This window comes from Giraffa tippelskirchi, chromosome Y (assembly GCF_054371585.1).
Source record: "Giraffa tippelskirchi isolate mGirTip1 chromosome Y, T2T-mGirTip1v1.2.pri, whole genome shotgun sequence".
NCBI lineage: Eukaryota > Metazoa > Chordata > Mammalia > Artiodactyla > Giraffidae > Giraffa > Giraffa tippelskirchi.
The window spans coordinates 5,335,778-5,349,923 of NC_137290.1; the positions used below are offsets into that span (position 1 = coordinate 5,335,778).

The 14,146-nt window shown below is 47.3% G+C and overlaps 1 protein-coding gene across 2 annotated transcripts in view; it reads right to left on the reverse strand.

Annotated features, from left to right (window-relative positions):
• Window positions 1-14,146, reverse strand: part of LOC145537827 (anosmin-1) — a 201,015-nt gene that overhangs the window by 44,590 nt on the left and 142,279 nt on the right. For both annotated transcript variants that reach the window (XM_081568726.1, XM_081568727.1), the window contains exon 5: window positions 1,790-1,974. In XM_081568726.1, the coding sequence (XP_081424852.1) occupies window positions 1,790-1,974 (185 nt within the window). The remainder of the gene's footprint in view (window positions 1-1,789; window positions 1,975-14,146) is intronic.

Sequence of the window (14,146 nt, forward strand, 5' to 3'; positions counted from 1 at the left end):
TTGAAAAGCATGAAGCAGTTTCATACTGATAATTGATTCTTTCCTCAGCACTGGGAAGATGACCTCCAGGAGGGGTGCCATCCGGTGGCCCATTTCTTGGGGAGTTGGGCCAAGAAGGAGGAGAAGGAAGTACTCAGAGAAGATTCGAGACCTGCCCGCTGCTTCCCACCAAGCAGTTTGGTGACAGGACTCTGCCTTCAGCCACTCAAGTCCTGTGCAGAATGAAAGCTTAAATCTGGGAGTGAGAGGGTCAATTCCCAGGCAGGTTGATAAGAAGTCTGGGGTCCTCAAGGAGAGAGAGGGGTCTGGAATTCTCAAGGAGGAAGAAAGAACAAACTTTTTTTTCCCCTCTACATTCCTTAGAATTATGTAACAATAATGTATCCTGCTTGAGGACAATTTCTGGAAAAAAATCTTCTGGCCAATCCTGTTATCTTAAAATGTAAATTATGGGAGTGGGTCTAGTGAGGTCTTGACAACCTCCAGACATTCTTTTGATTCATGGTAATAAGTAATTAAAAAGTATATAACTCCATTGCTAACACTAGCGAGGGGGCACTCTTCCCGCCCCGCTTCTGATGTCTATGTCAGAAGCTCTCTATCTCTCTTTTATACTTTAATAAAACTTTATTACACAAAAGCTCTGAGCAATCAAGCCTCATCTCTGGCCCTGGATTGAATTCCTCTCCTCTGGAGGCCAAGAATCTCGGTGTCTTTTGTCGTTCAGCAACAACCTTTCAGGAGCAACACGGGAGAAGACGTCAAGATGATCACATGGTGGGTTAACGAGTCCTACGGGTGCTGCGTTTCGCTCAGTCTCGTGGGTTCTACATGTATCTCAGGGTTTAAGTGCAGTTCTTGGAGGAAATAAATGTGAACACTCTTAGGAAAATGGCTTCCCTGGTGGTCCAGTGCTTTAAGAACCCGCCTTGCAATGCAGGGGACACCAGCTGGATCCCTGTTCTGGGGAGATCCCACAGTCCTCGGAGCAAGGAAGTCCGTGGGCCACACCTTCTGAGCCTGGGTTCTAGAGCCCGTGTTCTAGAAGCCACCGCAATGAGAAGCCCTCACACCGTAATGAAGAGGAACCCCTGTTTGCTGCTATCAGAGGAAGCCCGAATGTAGTAACAGGGACCCAGCACAGCCATGAATGAGTAAACGGATCTTCTGAAAAGGAGAATTACGTCCCTCCACCATGCATCGGGACTTCTCTGACGGCTCAGATGGTAAAGCGTCTGCATACAATGTGGGAGACCCGGGTTCCATCCCCGGGTCGGGAAGATCTCCTGGAGAAGGAAATGGCAGCCCACTGCAGTACTCTTGCCTGGAAGATCCCATGGAGGGGGGAGCCTGGTGGGCCACAGCCCATAGGGGTCACAAAGAGTCGGACACGACTGAGTGACTTCACTCACTCGCTCACCATGCGTTGTGAGCACATGAAGCCAACTTTCTCGTGGTAACGGGTTATATACCCATGGAGCTTCTCCTGTCTTTTACCCCATGGTGGTGAGGTGTGTGCACACCAGTTTAAGTGACATGCACGCTCAGGCTATTTTGAGCAAGCCACAGCACGTTAACCTCTTCTGTGTAGGTGTGCGGGAGATGTCACCTCAAGGGTGACATCAGGAGACCCGGGTTCGACCCCTGGGTCGGCAAGATCCCCTGGAGGAGGAGATGACAACCCACTCCGGGATTCTTGCCTGGAGAATACCACAGACAGAGGAGCCTGGCGGGCTGCAGCCCATGGGGCCGCAAAGAGTCGGACAGACGGAGCCCACGAAGCACTCACCTGCGCCACGGTCTGCCAGTGCGTGGCGTCGTCTTCGCTGGGATGGATTCCGTAGTTCCACCTTCTCTGCACCACGTAGATGACGGGCTCAATGGAAACGTTGAACTTTGAGGACCACTTCACCTCCAGCTGCCCGGACTGCAGTTCCGTGAACCGTAACTCCTTCCTGGGCTTCAGGGGGACACCTGGAACAGAACCACGCCGGTCACAACAGCGTGCGTGCGACGCGGACCGCGGTGAACGCTGAGGAAGAAGAGCTAAAGGGGAGACGAAACTCATCTCACGACAAAGGACCCTCTGTTTCCTTTGTTAACAGCAGCGTCTCCCTCTCAGGGGTTCAGTCTGAAATGGTGTGATGCCAAGTTCAGTTTCCCGTTCCCGCTGTTTTAGAGGGTCTAAATTGATTCTTGATCCTAAACAAGGTTTTGTCTCCCCAGTAACCTCGAGTGTTAATCACTTAGCTGCATCTGACCCTTTGTGACCCCCAAGAATGGTAGCCCGCCAAGCTTCTCTGTCCAATGGATTCTCCAGGCAAGAACACTGGAGTGGGTTGTCATTCCCTTCTCCAGGGGATCTTCCCGAACCAGGGATAGAACCCAGGTTTCCTGCACTGCAGGCAGATTCTTTACCGTCTGAGCCACCAGGGAAGCCCATAACCTCAAGAGCAGTTCTTTTATATGCATTCTTTCAAAGAAAAAAAAAGTGCAAGAACTTTATAGACGGCAGTGTTAGAAAGCACTTCCGCTGAAGTTAAAACTTGACAAATGGGAAAACAAAACCTTTTGTAAGGGGAAGAGAAATACCCAACATTTACTACGAGCCAGGTGTCCTTCTGTTTCATCCAATTTGGTTTGTAACGAAAAGCCGATAGAATTCCCGTTTCTAACATTCACATAAGTGAATAGATGGAATTAGGTCTTGACATGTTACATAAACGGGTTTCCCTGATGGCTCAAGTGGTAAAGAATCTGCCTGCAATGCAGGAGACACAGGAGACCCTGGTTTGATCTCTGGGTCGGGTGGATCCCCTGGAGGAGGGCATGACAACCCACTCCAGTATTCTTGCCTGGAGAATCCCATGGACAGAGGAGCCTGGTGGGCTACAGTCCACGGGGTCGCAGAGAGTCGGACATGACTAAGCGTGCATGTACATAGCAAGCTGCAGCAGGGGAACCCAACACGGAATCCACGAGACGTGACGGTCATGAGGAGTCTCGAGTCCTTCTTTTCACGTAACACGCTCTGCCTCTGCTGACACATCTCAGGGTGCTTATGACACGGTTCCCGAATTTCCTCTCCTCTCCATCTGACTGAGTTTTCCTTTTAAGAAAAGCATTATAAAGCCCCATGCTCTCTTGTGCTGAAAGCATACAGGAATGGTTTCTGCAGCCTGGGTCTTGTGGATTTCCCCAAGTGATTGCCGGGGCTCTCCCCAGATGACTTGCTGTTTTTTTTTATTATCATTATTATTATTATTAATTATTTTAGTTGGGGGCTAATTACTTTACGATATTGTAGTGGTTTTTGCCATACATTGACGTGAATCAGCCATGGGTTTACATGTGCTCCCCATCCTGAACCCCTCTCCCACCTCCCTCCCCATCCCATCCCTCTGGGTCATCCCGTTGCCCCAGCCCTGAGCATTTGTCTCATGCATTGAACCTGGAATGGTGTTCTGTTTCACATATGATAATATACATGCTTCAATGCTATTCTCTCACATCGTCCCACCCTCACCTTCTCCCTCAGAGTCCATAAGACTGTTCTATGCATCTGTGTCTTTTTCTCTCTCGCATATAGGGTTATCGTTACCATCTTTCAAATTCCATATATGTGCATTAGTATACTGTATTGGTGTTTTTCTTTCTGGCTTACTTCACTCTGTATAATGGGCTCCAGTTTCATCCATCTCAATAGAACTGATTCAAATGTATTCTTTTTAATGGCTGAGTAATATTCCATTGTGTATATGTACCACAGCTTCCTTATCCATTCGTCTGCTGATGGACATCTAGGTTGCTTCCATATCCTGGCTATTATAAACAGTGCTGCGATGGACACTGGAGTACACGTGTCTCTTTCAATTCTGGTTTCTTCGGTGTGTATGCCCAGCAGTGGGATTGCTGGGTCATATGGCAGTTCTATTCCCAGTTTTTTAAGGAATCTCCACACTGTTCTCCATAGTGGCTGTACTAGTTTGCATTCCCATCAACAGTGTAAGAGGGTTCCCTTTTCTCCACACCCTCTCCAGCATTTATTCTTTGTAGACTGGATAGCAGCCATTCTGACTGGTGTGAAGTGGTACCTCATTGCAGTTTTGATTTGCATTTCTCTCATAATGAGTGATGTCGAGCATCTTTTCATGTGTTTGTTAGCCATCTGTATGTCTTCTTTAGAGAAATGTCTGTTTAGTTCTTTGGCCCACTTTTTGATTGGGTCGTTTATTTTTCTGGAATTGAGCTGCAGGAGTTGCTTGTATATTTTTGAGATTAATTCTTTGTCCGTTGCTTCGTTTGCTATTATTTTCTCCCATTCTGAAGGCTGTCTTTTCACCTTGCTTATAGTTTCCTTTGTTGTGCAAAAGCTTTTCATTTTAATCAGGTCCCATTTCTTTATTTTTGCTTTTATTTCCAATATTCTGGGAGATGGGTCATAGAGGATCCTGCTGTGATTTATGTTGGAGAGTGTTTTGCCTATGTTTAAAATTGGAAAAAAAAAAAAAAGATGAATTTATAATGTTTGGGTTTTGGCACGTGTGAGTGCCTGGCTTCAAAAAACGTCCCTCACAGGTGGCTCGTAGGAACATACTTCATCATCTTGATTTCTCTTTCCCCCGACGGAGCGAGCAAGTTGCCTGGTAACCCAAAGATGTAAGAACCACAGTTCAGAATAGCAGCCATGATGGAAAGGGAAACTTACAACAAATTCACAATACCAAAGGGATAGATGCAACCGACCGAATCTCTCAATGCCACGCGAACCAAGAACAGCAGCTGCCCGTAAAGCCGTTCTGCACTGAGAATGACCGTTCTCCTAGAGCGTTGACAACTCATTTGAAACGATTAGTTCGGAAGGCTCCATTTTGGTTTCCATCTCTTAAGTTTCAGCAGCGGCAAAGCTACAAAACACGGAGAAGACCTGACGCAGGTTAGCGGTGTGGCTGAGATTTCAACTCATCTCATTTTGATCTGAATTCACGCTGAGGTCTTACGGTGGGAAATTCTAAAGTCATTCATCATTGATCTGGATGGAGCCGGGTGATTTAAAAGCAGCATGTGTGTGTATCTGCTCAAAAGCTCACTGATGAATTTTTTAAATTAATTGATTGATTTTCACTGGAAGCTAATTACTTTACAGTATTGTGGTGGTTTCTGCCACACATATAGACATGAAATCGGCCACAGGTGTACATGAAAAAAAACTATTTACTCATGTGTTTATTCATTTTCGGCTGTGTTGGGTCTTAGTGCAGCTTGCAGGAGTCACAGAGTGCGGGCTGCCTATGACTCCAGCATTCTTGCCTGGAGAATCCCGTGGACGGAGGAGCCTGGTGGGCTACAGTCCGAGGGGTCGCAGAGAGGTGGACACGACTGAAGGACCAAATAGAAACAACACACGGCCTGCCCTGTGCACCCGGCTTCCCTAGACCACACTGCCAGGCGCTCCCCACTGCCATGATCCGGTCACGCGGTCTCCTTCACTCTGAAATCTCTTTCCTTCGGTTGTCTGACACAGACTCTGGAATACATCCAGGTTCAGTCCAGATGCCACCCCCTTCTCAGCCACCTTCCCATAACCTCCAGCTAGAAGTACAAGGCTCCATTCCTTGGTCTGCCGTTCCATGTTGAACCCGTGACCGTCAACACATGCATTCAAGTGCCTCTGACCACAGCCAGCTCGCTGAAGGTCTTGTCTTCCCAACGAGGCTCAAGCCCTGGGGAGTGGGTTGTGTGTGTTAAGAACTGGGTTCTGCTCCACCCTCCCCAGCCCCCCAGTCAATGTCCCCATAGGGAGCACCCTGCAGAAGCAAATGGTGTGGAACTGTTCACTGAAGAAACGGTCTAGCCCACTGCTTTATTCTTCTCTCAGGAAGAAGTAGGAGGAAGACATGGCAACACGGGTAAAATCTCTGCCTGAGAGTCTCAGAGAGGAACGAGAAGGCTCATCGCAGGCGTTCGCTGCCACCTCCTCTGGGATCTGTATCTATTCAAGGAGCTCACATCTCCTTCCACCATCAAGGTCCTGTAACTCAAACATTTCTTTACTTCCTGTTTAAACAGAGCAAGGCTAAGCACCCAAAAAAATCTACAAACAATGAATGCTGGAGAGAGTGTGGAGAAAAAGGGAACCCTACTGAACTGTTGGTGGGAATGGAGTTTACTCAAACCCGTGTCCGTCAAGTCGGTGATGCCATCCAACCATCTCATTCTCTGTCGTCCCCTTCTCCTCCCGCCTCCCATCTCTCCCAGCATCAGGGTCTTTTCCAGTGAGTCAGTTCTTCGCATCAGGTGGCCAAAGTATTGGACTTTCAGCTTCAGCATCAGTCTTTCCATACGAACCAGCAATCCCACGAAAGGGCATACACCCTCAGAAAACTACAACCAAAAAAGACACAGGTACCCCAATTGTTCATGACAATAGCTAAGCCGTGGAAGCAACTGTGATGTCCATCGACAAATGGATAAAGAGGCTGTATTACATATACACGGCGGAATACTACTCAGCCTTAAAAAATGAATTTCACTCTAGTTCTAGTGAGATGGATGAAACTAGAGCCTGTTATACAAGTAAATCAGAAAGAGAATAATAAATATTGTATATTAACACATGTATATGGAATCTAGGAAAACGAGAGTTTAAGTGTTAGTCGCTCAGTTGTGTCCGAGTCTTTGTGACCCCATGGACTGCAGCACGCCAGGCCTCCCTGTCCATCACCAACTCCCGGAGCTTGCTCAAACTCGTGTCCATCGAGTTGGTGATGCATCCAACCACCTCATCCTCTGTCGTCCCCTTCTCCTCCCGCCTTCAATCTTTCCCAGCATCATGGCTTTTTCCAGTGAGTCAGTTGTTTGCATAAGGTGGCCAAAGGATTGGAGTTTCAGCTTCAGCATCAGTCCTTCTAATGAATATTCAGAATTGATTTCCTTTAGGATGGACTGTGCTATATATCGGAGAACGCAACGGCACCCTACTCCAGTACTCTTGCCTGGAAACTCCCATGGACGGAGGAGCCTGGTAGGCTGCAGCCCATGGGGTCGCTAAGAGTCGGACACGACTGAGCGACTTCACTTTCACTTTTCCCTTTCATGCACTGGAGAAAGAAATGGCAACCCACTCCAGTGTTCTTGCCTGGAGAATCCCAGGGACAGCGGAGCCTGATGGGCTGCCGTCTATGGGGTCGCACAGAGTCGGACACGACTGAAGCGACTTAGGAGCAGCAGTGCCATATATATATATATATATATGTTGTATTGTATATATATATGTTATATACATGTGTATGTAATACACACACACTTATGGCTGATTCATATTATATGGCAGAAACCAACACAACACTGCAAAGCAATGATCCCCTAATAAAAATACATTAAAAAAAGGGAGAGAAGGTGGCTCGTTAGTTTCCTAAGCTCACAGAGCACTGTCTCGGAGACTGCAAACCTGCCCTTCTCCTTGGCCCTCCACGGAGAACTGTCTAGCGTAGACGCAGCTCCAGTAACTGGTCCAGCGCTGAAGTACCCTGAACTCAGCAGGGGACCCCCGCCCCCCACACCCGCAAACCCTGAGGCCTCGGTCATGAATGTCATCCCACTGCCACGGGCCTCCTCGCCACAAGACTGAGCATCAGGGCTCTGTCACGTCAAATTCCTCCCCTTCAGCATCTCCTTAATTCTGAGATGTGCCTGTGCAGAAATGGTGCCTGTGCAGAAATGGTCCATCTGGTCTGCATTCGGGCCGGTTGGCTGCCCTGATTGGGAGGAACTGTACCCTGGGCTGTTAATTGTGTGCAGAAGGGGCCCAGCCCCCCACTGACGCCCCTTCCAGGGCTCTCGTTCTTGTGAGCTCCCCCAGCCTCCTGACGGCATCACCAGAGCGGAGGGCAGAGAGCTGGCCTTGGTGTGGCTTTCATTATGTAAATGACTACCATCTCTCTTTATTGATTTCAAACAACTTCGTCATCTGAAATGTAAACAATTCCGTTAAAAATGTCAAAACACTCTGGTATGGCATCCCGCAATCTATGGGGTGTTTCTTGAAAGCATAGCGAGTATTTTGGTGAAATCAAAGGCACAGAAACCCAACACTTCAAAAAATGTTCATAACAGACTGATAGAAAAATCGGCTAAGGCTGGCAATCGGCAGCTGCAAATCACCAGAGGTGACTATTCATAAAAGGACTTGTCACAAGTCCAGGTGTGAAAATGCACCAAGATACAGACTTCCGGTGAGCCATTAATTAGTCACTACATAACGTCTCTCGTAAAGACCGTTGTACTCAAGGCATCTGGGTTCCTATCACGTCAGGGCATGCGGTCACTGTATTCAGAATGCGAGAGATTAATTTGTGAAAAGTGGTCCCCCTTGAAAATCCTGAGGTTTACAGATTTCCAATACTGCCAGGTTCATGGGAATATTAAAGCGGTGGCGTCATCAGCTCTTTTTGAAAAGAAACAAGCTGATACGTGATGGATTCCGAGTTAGCACCCGCTAAAGACGAGCGCTGGGTCATGGCCCCCTGTAAAACTGAAGGCCACGGCTACCTGGAATCTTTCTGTCTGGAAAACAAGTTCAGTGTTTCTCTTTCCCTGCCCAAACTAACCGCCGAAGCTGGGCATCAGGATAGTGAAAAGTGAAAGTTAAGGTTGCTCAGTCGTGTCCGACTCTTTGCGACCCCGTGGTCTATACGGTCCACGGAATTCTCCAGGCCAGAATACTGGAGTGGGTAGCCTTTCCTTCTCCAGAGGATCTTCCCGACCCAGGGATCGAACCCAGGTCTCCCACATTGCAGGCAGAATTCTTTACCAGCTGAGCCACTAGGGAAGCCCAAGAATATTGGAGTGAGTGGGTAGGTAATCCCTTCTCCAGGGCATCTTCCCGGCTCAGGGATCGAACCAGGGTCTCCTGCATTGCAGGCAGATTCTTTACCAACTGAGCTATCGGGGACACCATGGGTATCAAGAGAGGCAATAAAATAAGAAAGCAACACCTCTAGACAGAGGACAGTTCGACAAAGCTGTAAAGTAAACCAGAACTAAACCAGGGGAGAATCAAAGGAGAACCAACACCCCAACAAACCAGAGCTTGTGTGTCACGTGCAGCAGGTCAGCTTGTGAACATCTCACAGCCTCACAAAGGCGCGTGTTTCAGAGACAGGGCCTCGTCCACCCACAGTAACACTGTCAAGTCTTCGAGGCTTGTAATAGCCTTCACCTGAAGGGTGAAGGAAAACCTCACTGCTGTTCTCCTTTGTGTCAAACGCCAATACCAGCCTGCAGAGGTAATGTGAGGTGTCAGCCAAGGACAGTTCTCACAGCACAACCCCAGGTTACATGCTCCAGTGTAACGGGTCACTCCATGGATCATCGTTTCAAAACATACCGCGCTTCTAAAAAGTCAAGTTTCCGGCGTATGAAGCCTCTGAAGTTAAGAAGTCGGCCCACCCCTGTCTTCCCTCCTACACCCATGGACCGCACAGAAAGGATATATGTGTTTCCATGAATTTTTATAATTTTTCCTTAGCCCCATAAGAGAGAAAGAGGAAAATCAGGGCAGCGGTTGGCCCATATCAATTAATGGGAAAAGTTAGGAAAGTGAGTGGACTTCAACACCAGCGTGTGTGCGTGACCACCTCGACGAGTTCACTGCTGGGCCAGACAGAGGCTGTGTCCTTCTGCTCTGAACATCAGTGCCGAATAAGGGTCGTCATCCTCAACGTCAGGCAGGCCTCATCACTCCTAACCGATGGTGAATATTCACCGAGCGAAAAGGTATCCATACTTGTAGGTTGAGGTGACCCTTTAGAACTCAAACTGGGGAAGGCATTAAGAAAACGGTTTGTGGGCTTTGCCTGGGGGCTCAGTGGTGAAGAATCTGCCTGGCGCTCTCAGAGGCACGGATTCGATCCCTGGTCCAGGAAGATCCCACGTGGCAGGGAGCAAGTGAGCCCACGCACCACAGCAAGAGAGACCAGTGAAGTTAAGAGAGTAGCTCTCACTGCAGCACCTGGAGAAAGCCTGGCAAAGCAACAAAGACCCAGCACCGTCAAAAAATAAAGTTATAAACAAAGGAAAACGCTCTTTGGGATTTCCTATGAGATTGACACTTCAGTAAGTTAACAATAAACAAACAAAAACTGAGGAACTTACAGGTCAGTCCAGGAGAGTCTGGTTCTTCGTGTGTGTGTGTGTGTGTGTGTGTGTGTGTGTGTGTGTGTGTGTGTGTGTGAGTTGCTCAGTTGTGTCTGACTCTTTGTGACCACAAGGACTGTAGCCCACCAGGCTCCTCTGTCCATGGGATTCTCCAGGCAAGGATACTAGAGTGGGTTGCCATTCCCTTCTCCAGGGGATGTTCCCAAACCAGGGATCGAACCTGGATCTCCTACATTGCAGGTAGATTCTTTATTGTCTGAGCCATCAGGGAAGCCCTTCAGGAGGTATGCTTCAGGTCTCATTTAAATACTGAAAGCAGAAAGTGTTGGTCGTTCAGTCATGTCCGACTCTGCGACCCCATGGACTGTAGCCCTCCAGGCTCCTCTGTCCATGGGATTATCCTGGAAAGAATACTGGAGTGGGTAGCCATTCCTACAACTCCAGAAATTAGCTAAAAATTACCTTCAGAGAAAAAAAAAAAAAAGCCCCATGTTCTTTATTCACCTAAAAGGACCGCTTAATTAGGGATGGTGTTAGATTTAACCTAAGTGATCTGGATATATCTCTTAACCGACCTATAATATAATAATACAGGGGTGCCCAAAGACAGCTTGAGGTTGAGGGCCCTCTGACAGTAGCTGGATGGAGTCACAATGAAGATGACCGGACAGCTAGGCAGGTGGGATTAGGCACTGGAGGCATGTCCGATGTCAATCACCAGATCGCCCCAGAGACGCCCGCAACCCCAGCCTCAGCACTGCTGAACTGACAGCGCCACTGGTCCAGCTCAACCCATGATGGACGGTGTTTTTCCTGAGGAAAACGTCCGTAGTTCAGGACCACTGTTCTGTATCCCACATATTTGTGCTAAAATACAATACTTGGGGTTCCCTGAGAGCTCAGTTGGTAAAGAATCCACCTGCAATGCAGGAGACCCCAGTTCAATTCCTGAGCCGGGAACATCCCCTGGAAAAGGGATCAGCTACCTACTTCAGTCTTCTAGGGCTTCCGTTTTGGCTCAGCTGCTAAAAAATCTGCCCACAATGTGGGAGACCTAGGTTCGATTCCTGTGTTGGAAGATCCCCTGGAGAAGGGAAAGGCTGCCCACTCCAGTATACTGGCCTGGAGAATCCCATGGACTGTATAGTCCATGGGGGTCGCAAAGAGTCAGACACGATGAGCGACTTTCACTTTCATACAATACTTGTCTTTTTCTGCCTTACTTCGCTCTGTGTAACAAGAGTTATACATCATTACACACCACTACAAATGACCCAATTTTGTTCCTCTTTATGTCTGAGCACTATTTCATTGTATATACGTGCCACAGGCTTCCCAGGTGGCACACTGGTAAAGAATCTGCTTGCCAATGCAGGAGACATGGATTTCATCCCTGGGTGGGGGACATCCCTTGGAGAAGGAAATGGCAACCCACTCCAGGATTCTTGCCTGGAGAATCCCATGGACAGAGGAGCCTGGCGGGCAGCAGTCTATGGGGTCACAAAAGAGCTGGACACGATTTGGTGACTAAAACAACAGCAACATATACAGCCACATCTTCTTTATCCCTTCATCTACTGATGGACATTCAGGTCACTTCCATGCCCTGGCTATTGCAAGCAGTGCTGCAGTGAATACTGGGGTGCGTGTCTTATCTTGAATTATGGTTTTCTCAAGGTATATGTCCAGTAGTGGGACTGCTGGATCGTATCAATGCATGTACGCAGCATCTAGAAAAAATGGTACAGAGGAACCTATTTGCAGGGCAGGAAAAGAGACTCAGACATAGAGAAAGAACTTGTGGACATCGTGTGGGAAGGGGAGCGTGGCGTGACCACAGAGAGGACCACTGACATATGTACACGACATATACACTGACATATATACACAACCATGTGTAACACAGACAGCTAGTGGGAAGTTGCTGTACATCACAAGGAACTCAGCTGGGTGCTCTGTGATGACCTGGAGGGTGGGAGGTTTAAGCAGGAGGAGATATGTGTACAAATATATGCTGCAGAGAGAAGGGAAAATATCTGTATGTGTACTTAGGTATTTTTCCCCCCCAATAATCCTCTATTATCCTTATGCTTGTTATGCTAAAGTCACTGCCCAGTCAACAGAGCCTGTCTATTATCTTGGTGGTTAGTTCTCTGTGAACAGCCTCTCTCCACAAACATCCAAGTCCAGAGTTACTGGTAGCAGAGAGGTGACCTCAGCCCTGGAAAAAATGTATCGTGTGAAGGTTAAACTAAAAGCGTCCTGGGACTTCCCTGGTGGTTCCATTGGTGGAGAATCCGCCTTGCAGTGCAGAGGGTTGCAGGTTCAATCCCTGGTCGGGGAACTAAGATCCCCCATCCAGTGGATGAACTAATAAGCGTGTGTGTTCTGCAAGTACTGAGCCCAGGCACCTCAACTAGAGAGGCCTGTGTCCCACAAACTAGACAGAGCCCCCCCACAAGCTCTGGAGACCACACACCACAGCAAGGGAGAATCCACACACTGCAATAAAGAGCCTGGGCACTGCAACTAAAGATCTCCATGTTGTAACTAAGACAGGACACACCCAGAAATAAATAAAAATAAATTTAAAAAATCACAGGTTTCTTTAATCATTAATCATTTATGCTGGCCCTCTGCAGAATATTCCCCTTTTTCTCGGTGAAACAGGCATACTTGAAATTCAGTGACTCTTCACTGCTTTCAGACAAAAAGGATAATGTATAGCCCCTCTTTTAACTGCCTTACTTTTAAAACAAAAAGGGTTTGCAAATGGGTTTTCAACAATCATTCTAATAGCATCCTATTTTTATGGTAAACGCAAATAGTTAAATAGCAAATGATCTATAATAACAGAAAAGGTGTCGTTAAGAGAACACTCTTAAAAACTTAAGTGGTGTGAGATTTTGGTAGAAGTCATTCTATGTAGTTTATAATAAAAAGCGTGGAAATAATAAAACTTAGATCCATTAAAGAAATGTCAGTCTGTTAAGAAAGGGAAAACAGCAATTATTTTGAATTTGAGACAGTAACTGTGCCAGGTTTCCAAGGATCTTAGGGTGAAAAAAAAATGGAAAATGGGATGGATTACACAGACTTCAGATAAGAGTGTTTCCAACAGGAAGCTGGAGGAATGTGGTGCAGATATGTGGCTTCTGGGAGACCTAAGTGTAACAATGGACTTCTGAAAATGTAAGTAAGGACTTGGGAAAAGGCTCAGCAAGCACTGAATTCAAAACCAGCAGTGCAACAGTATCTACTTGACGTGTGAGAGTGAAAGTGAGGAAGCAAGAGAGATTTCTCTTTCTGCTTGTAAAGAATAATGCCAAGGGATTCTGTTTTTCTCTTCAAATCGCATTCCAAAAAGTAACCAAATGCTACGTCTCTCATAGTATAGTTTGATGGCATCCAAAACTTGTACATTACACAATAGCATCGGTTTGGCATGAAAGAAGTTGGTCACGTTTGCACAAAGAGGCAAGTAACACTTAGCACTCAGGAGTTAAGTGCCCTAGAAACTGCCTATGAAGGTAAACTGTTACGTCAGCTAAATTGTTTGACGGGCCTCATCCCGCTCTTTTGGAAGAGGGCAATCTTGGCATCCAGATGAAAGTGAAAGTCACTCAGTCATGCCCGACTCTTTGCAACCCCATGGACTATGCAGCCCTTGGAAAATCTCTAGGCTGGAATACCAGAGTGGGTTGCCTTTCCCTTCTCCAGGGGATCTTCCCAACCTGGGGCTCGAACCCAGGTCTCCCACATTGCAGGCGGATTCTTAACCAGCTGAGCCACAAGGGAAGCCCAGGATCTCAATACATTACTCAAAATACTGCAAGTCCCTGCAAACACCCTTCTTTTTTTTTTTTTCTAACTGTCAAGTTTTTATTTTGTGTTGGTGTATAGGCCAATTAACACTGTCGTCAGTCTCAGGGGGACAGCGTAGGGACTCAGCCATACATATGCATGTAACCATTCTCCCCCAAACTCC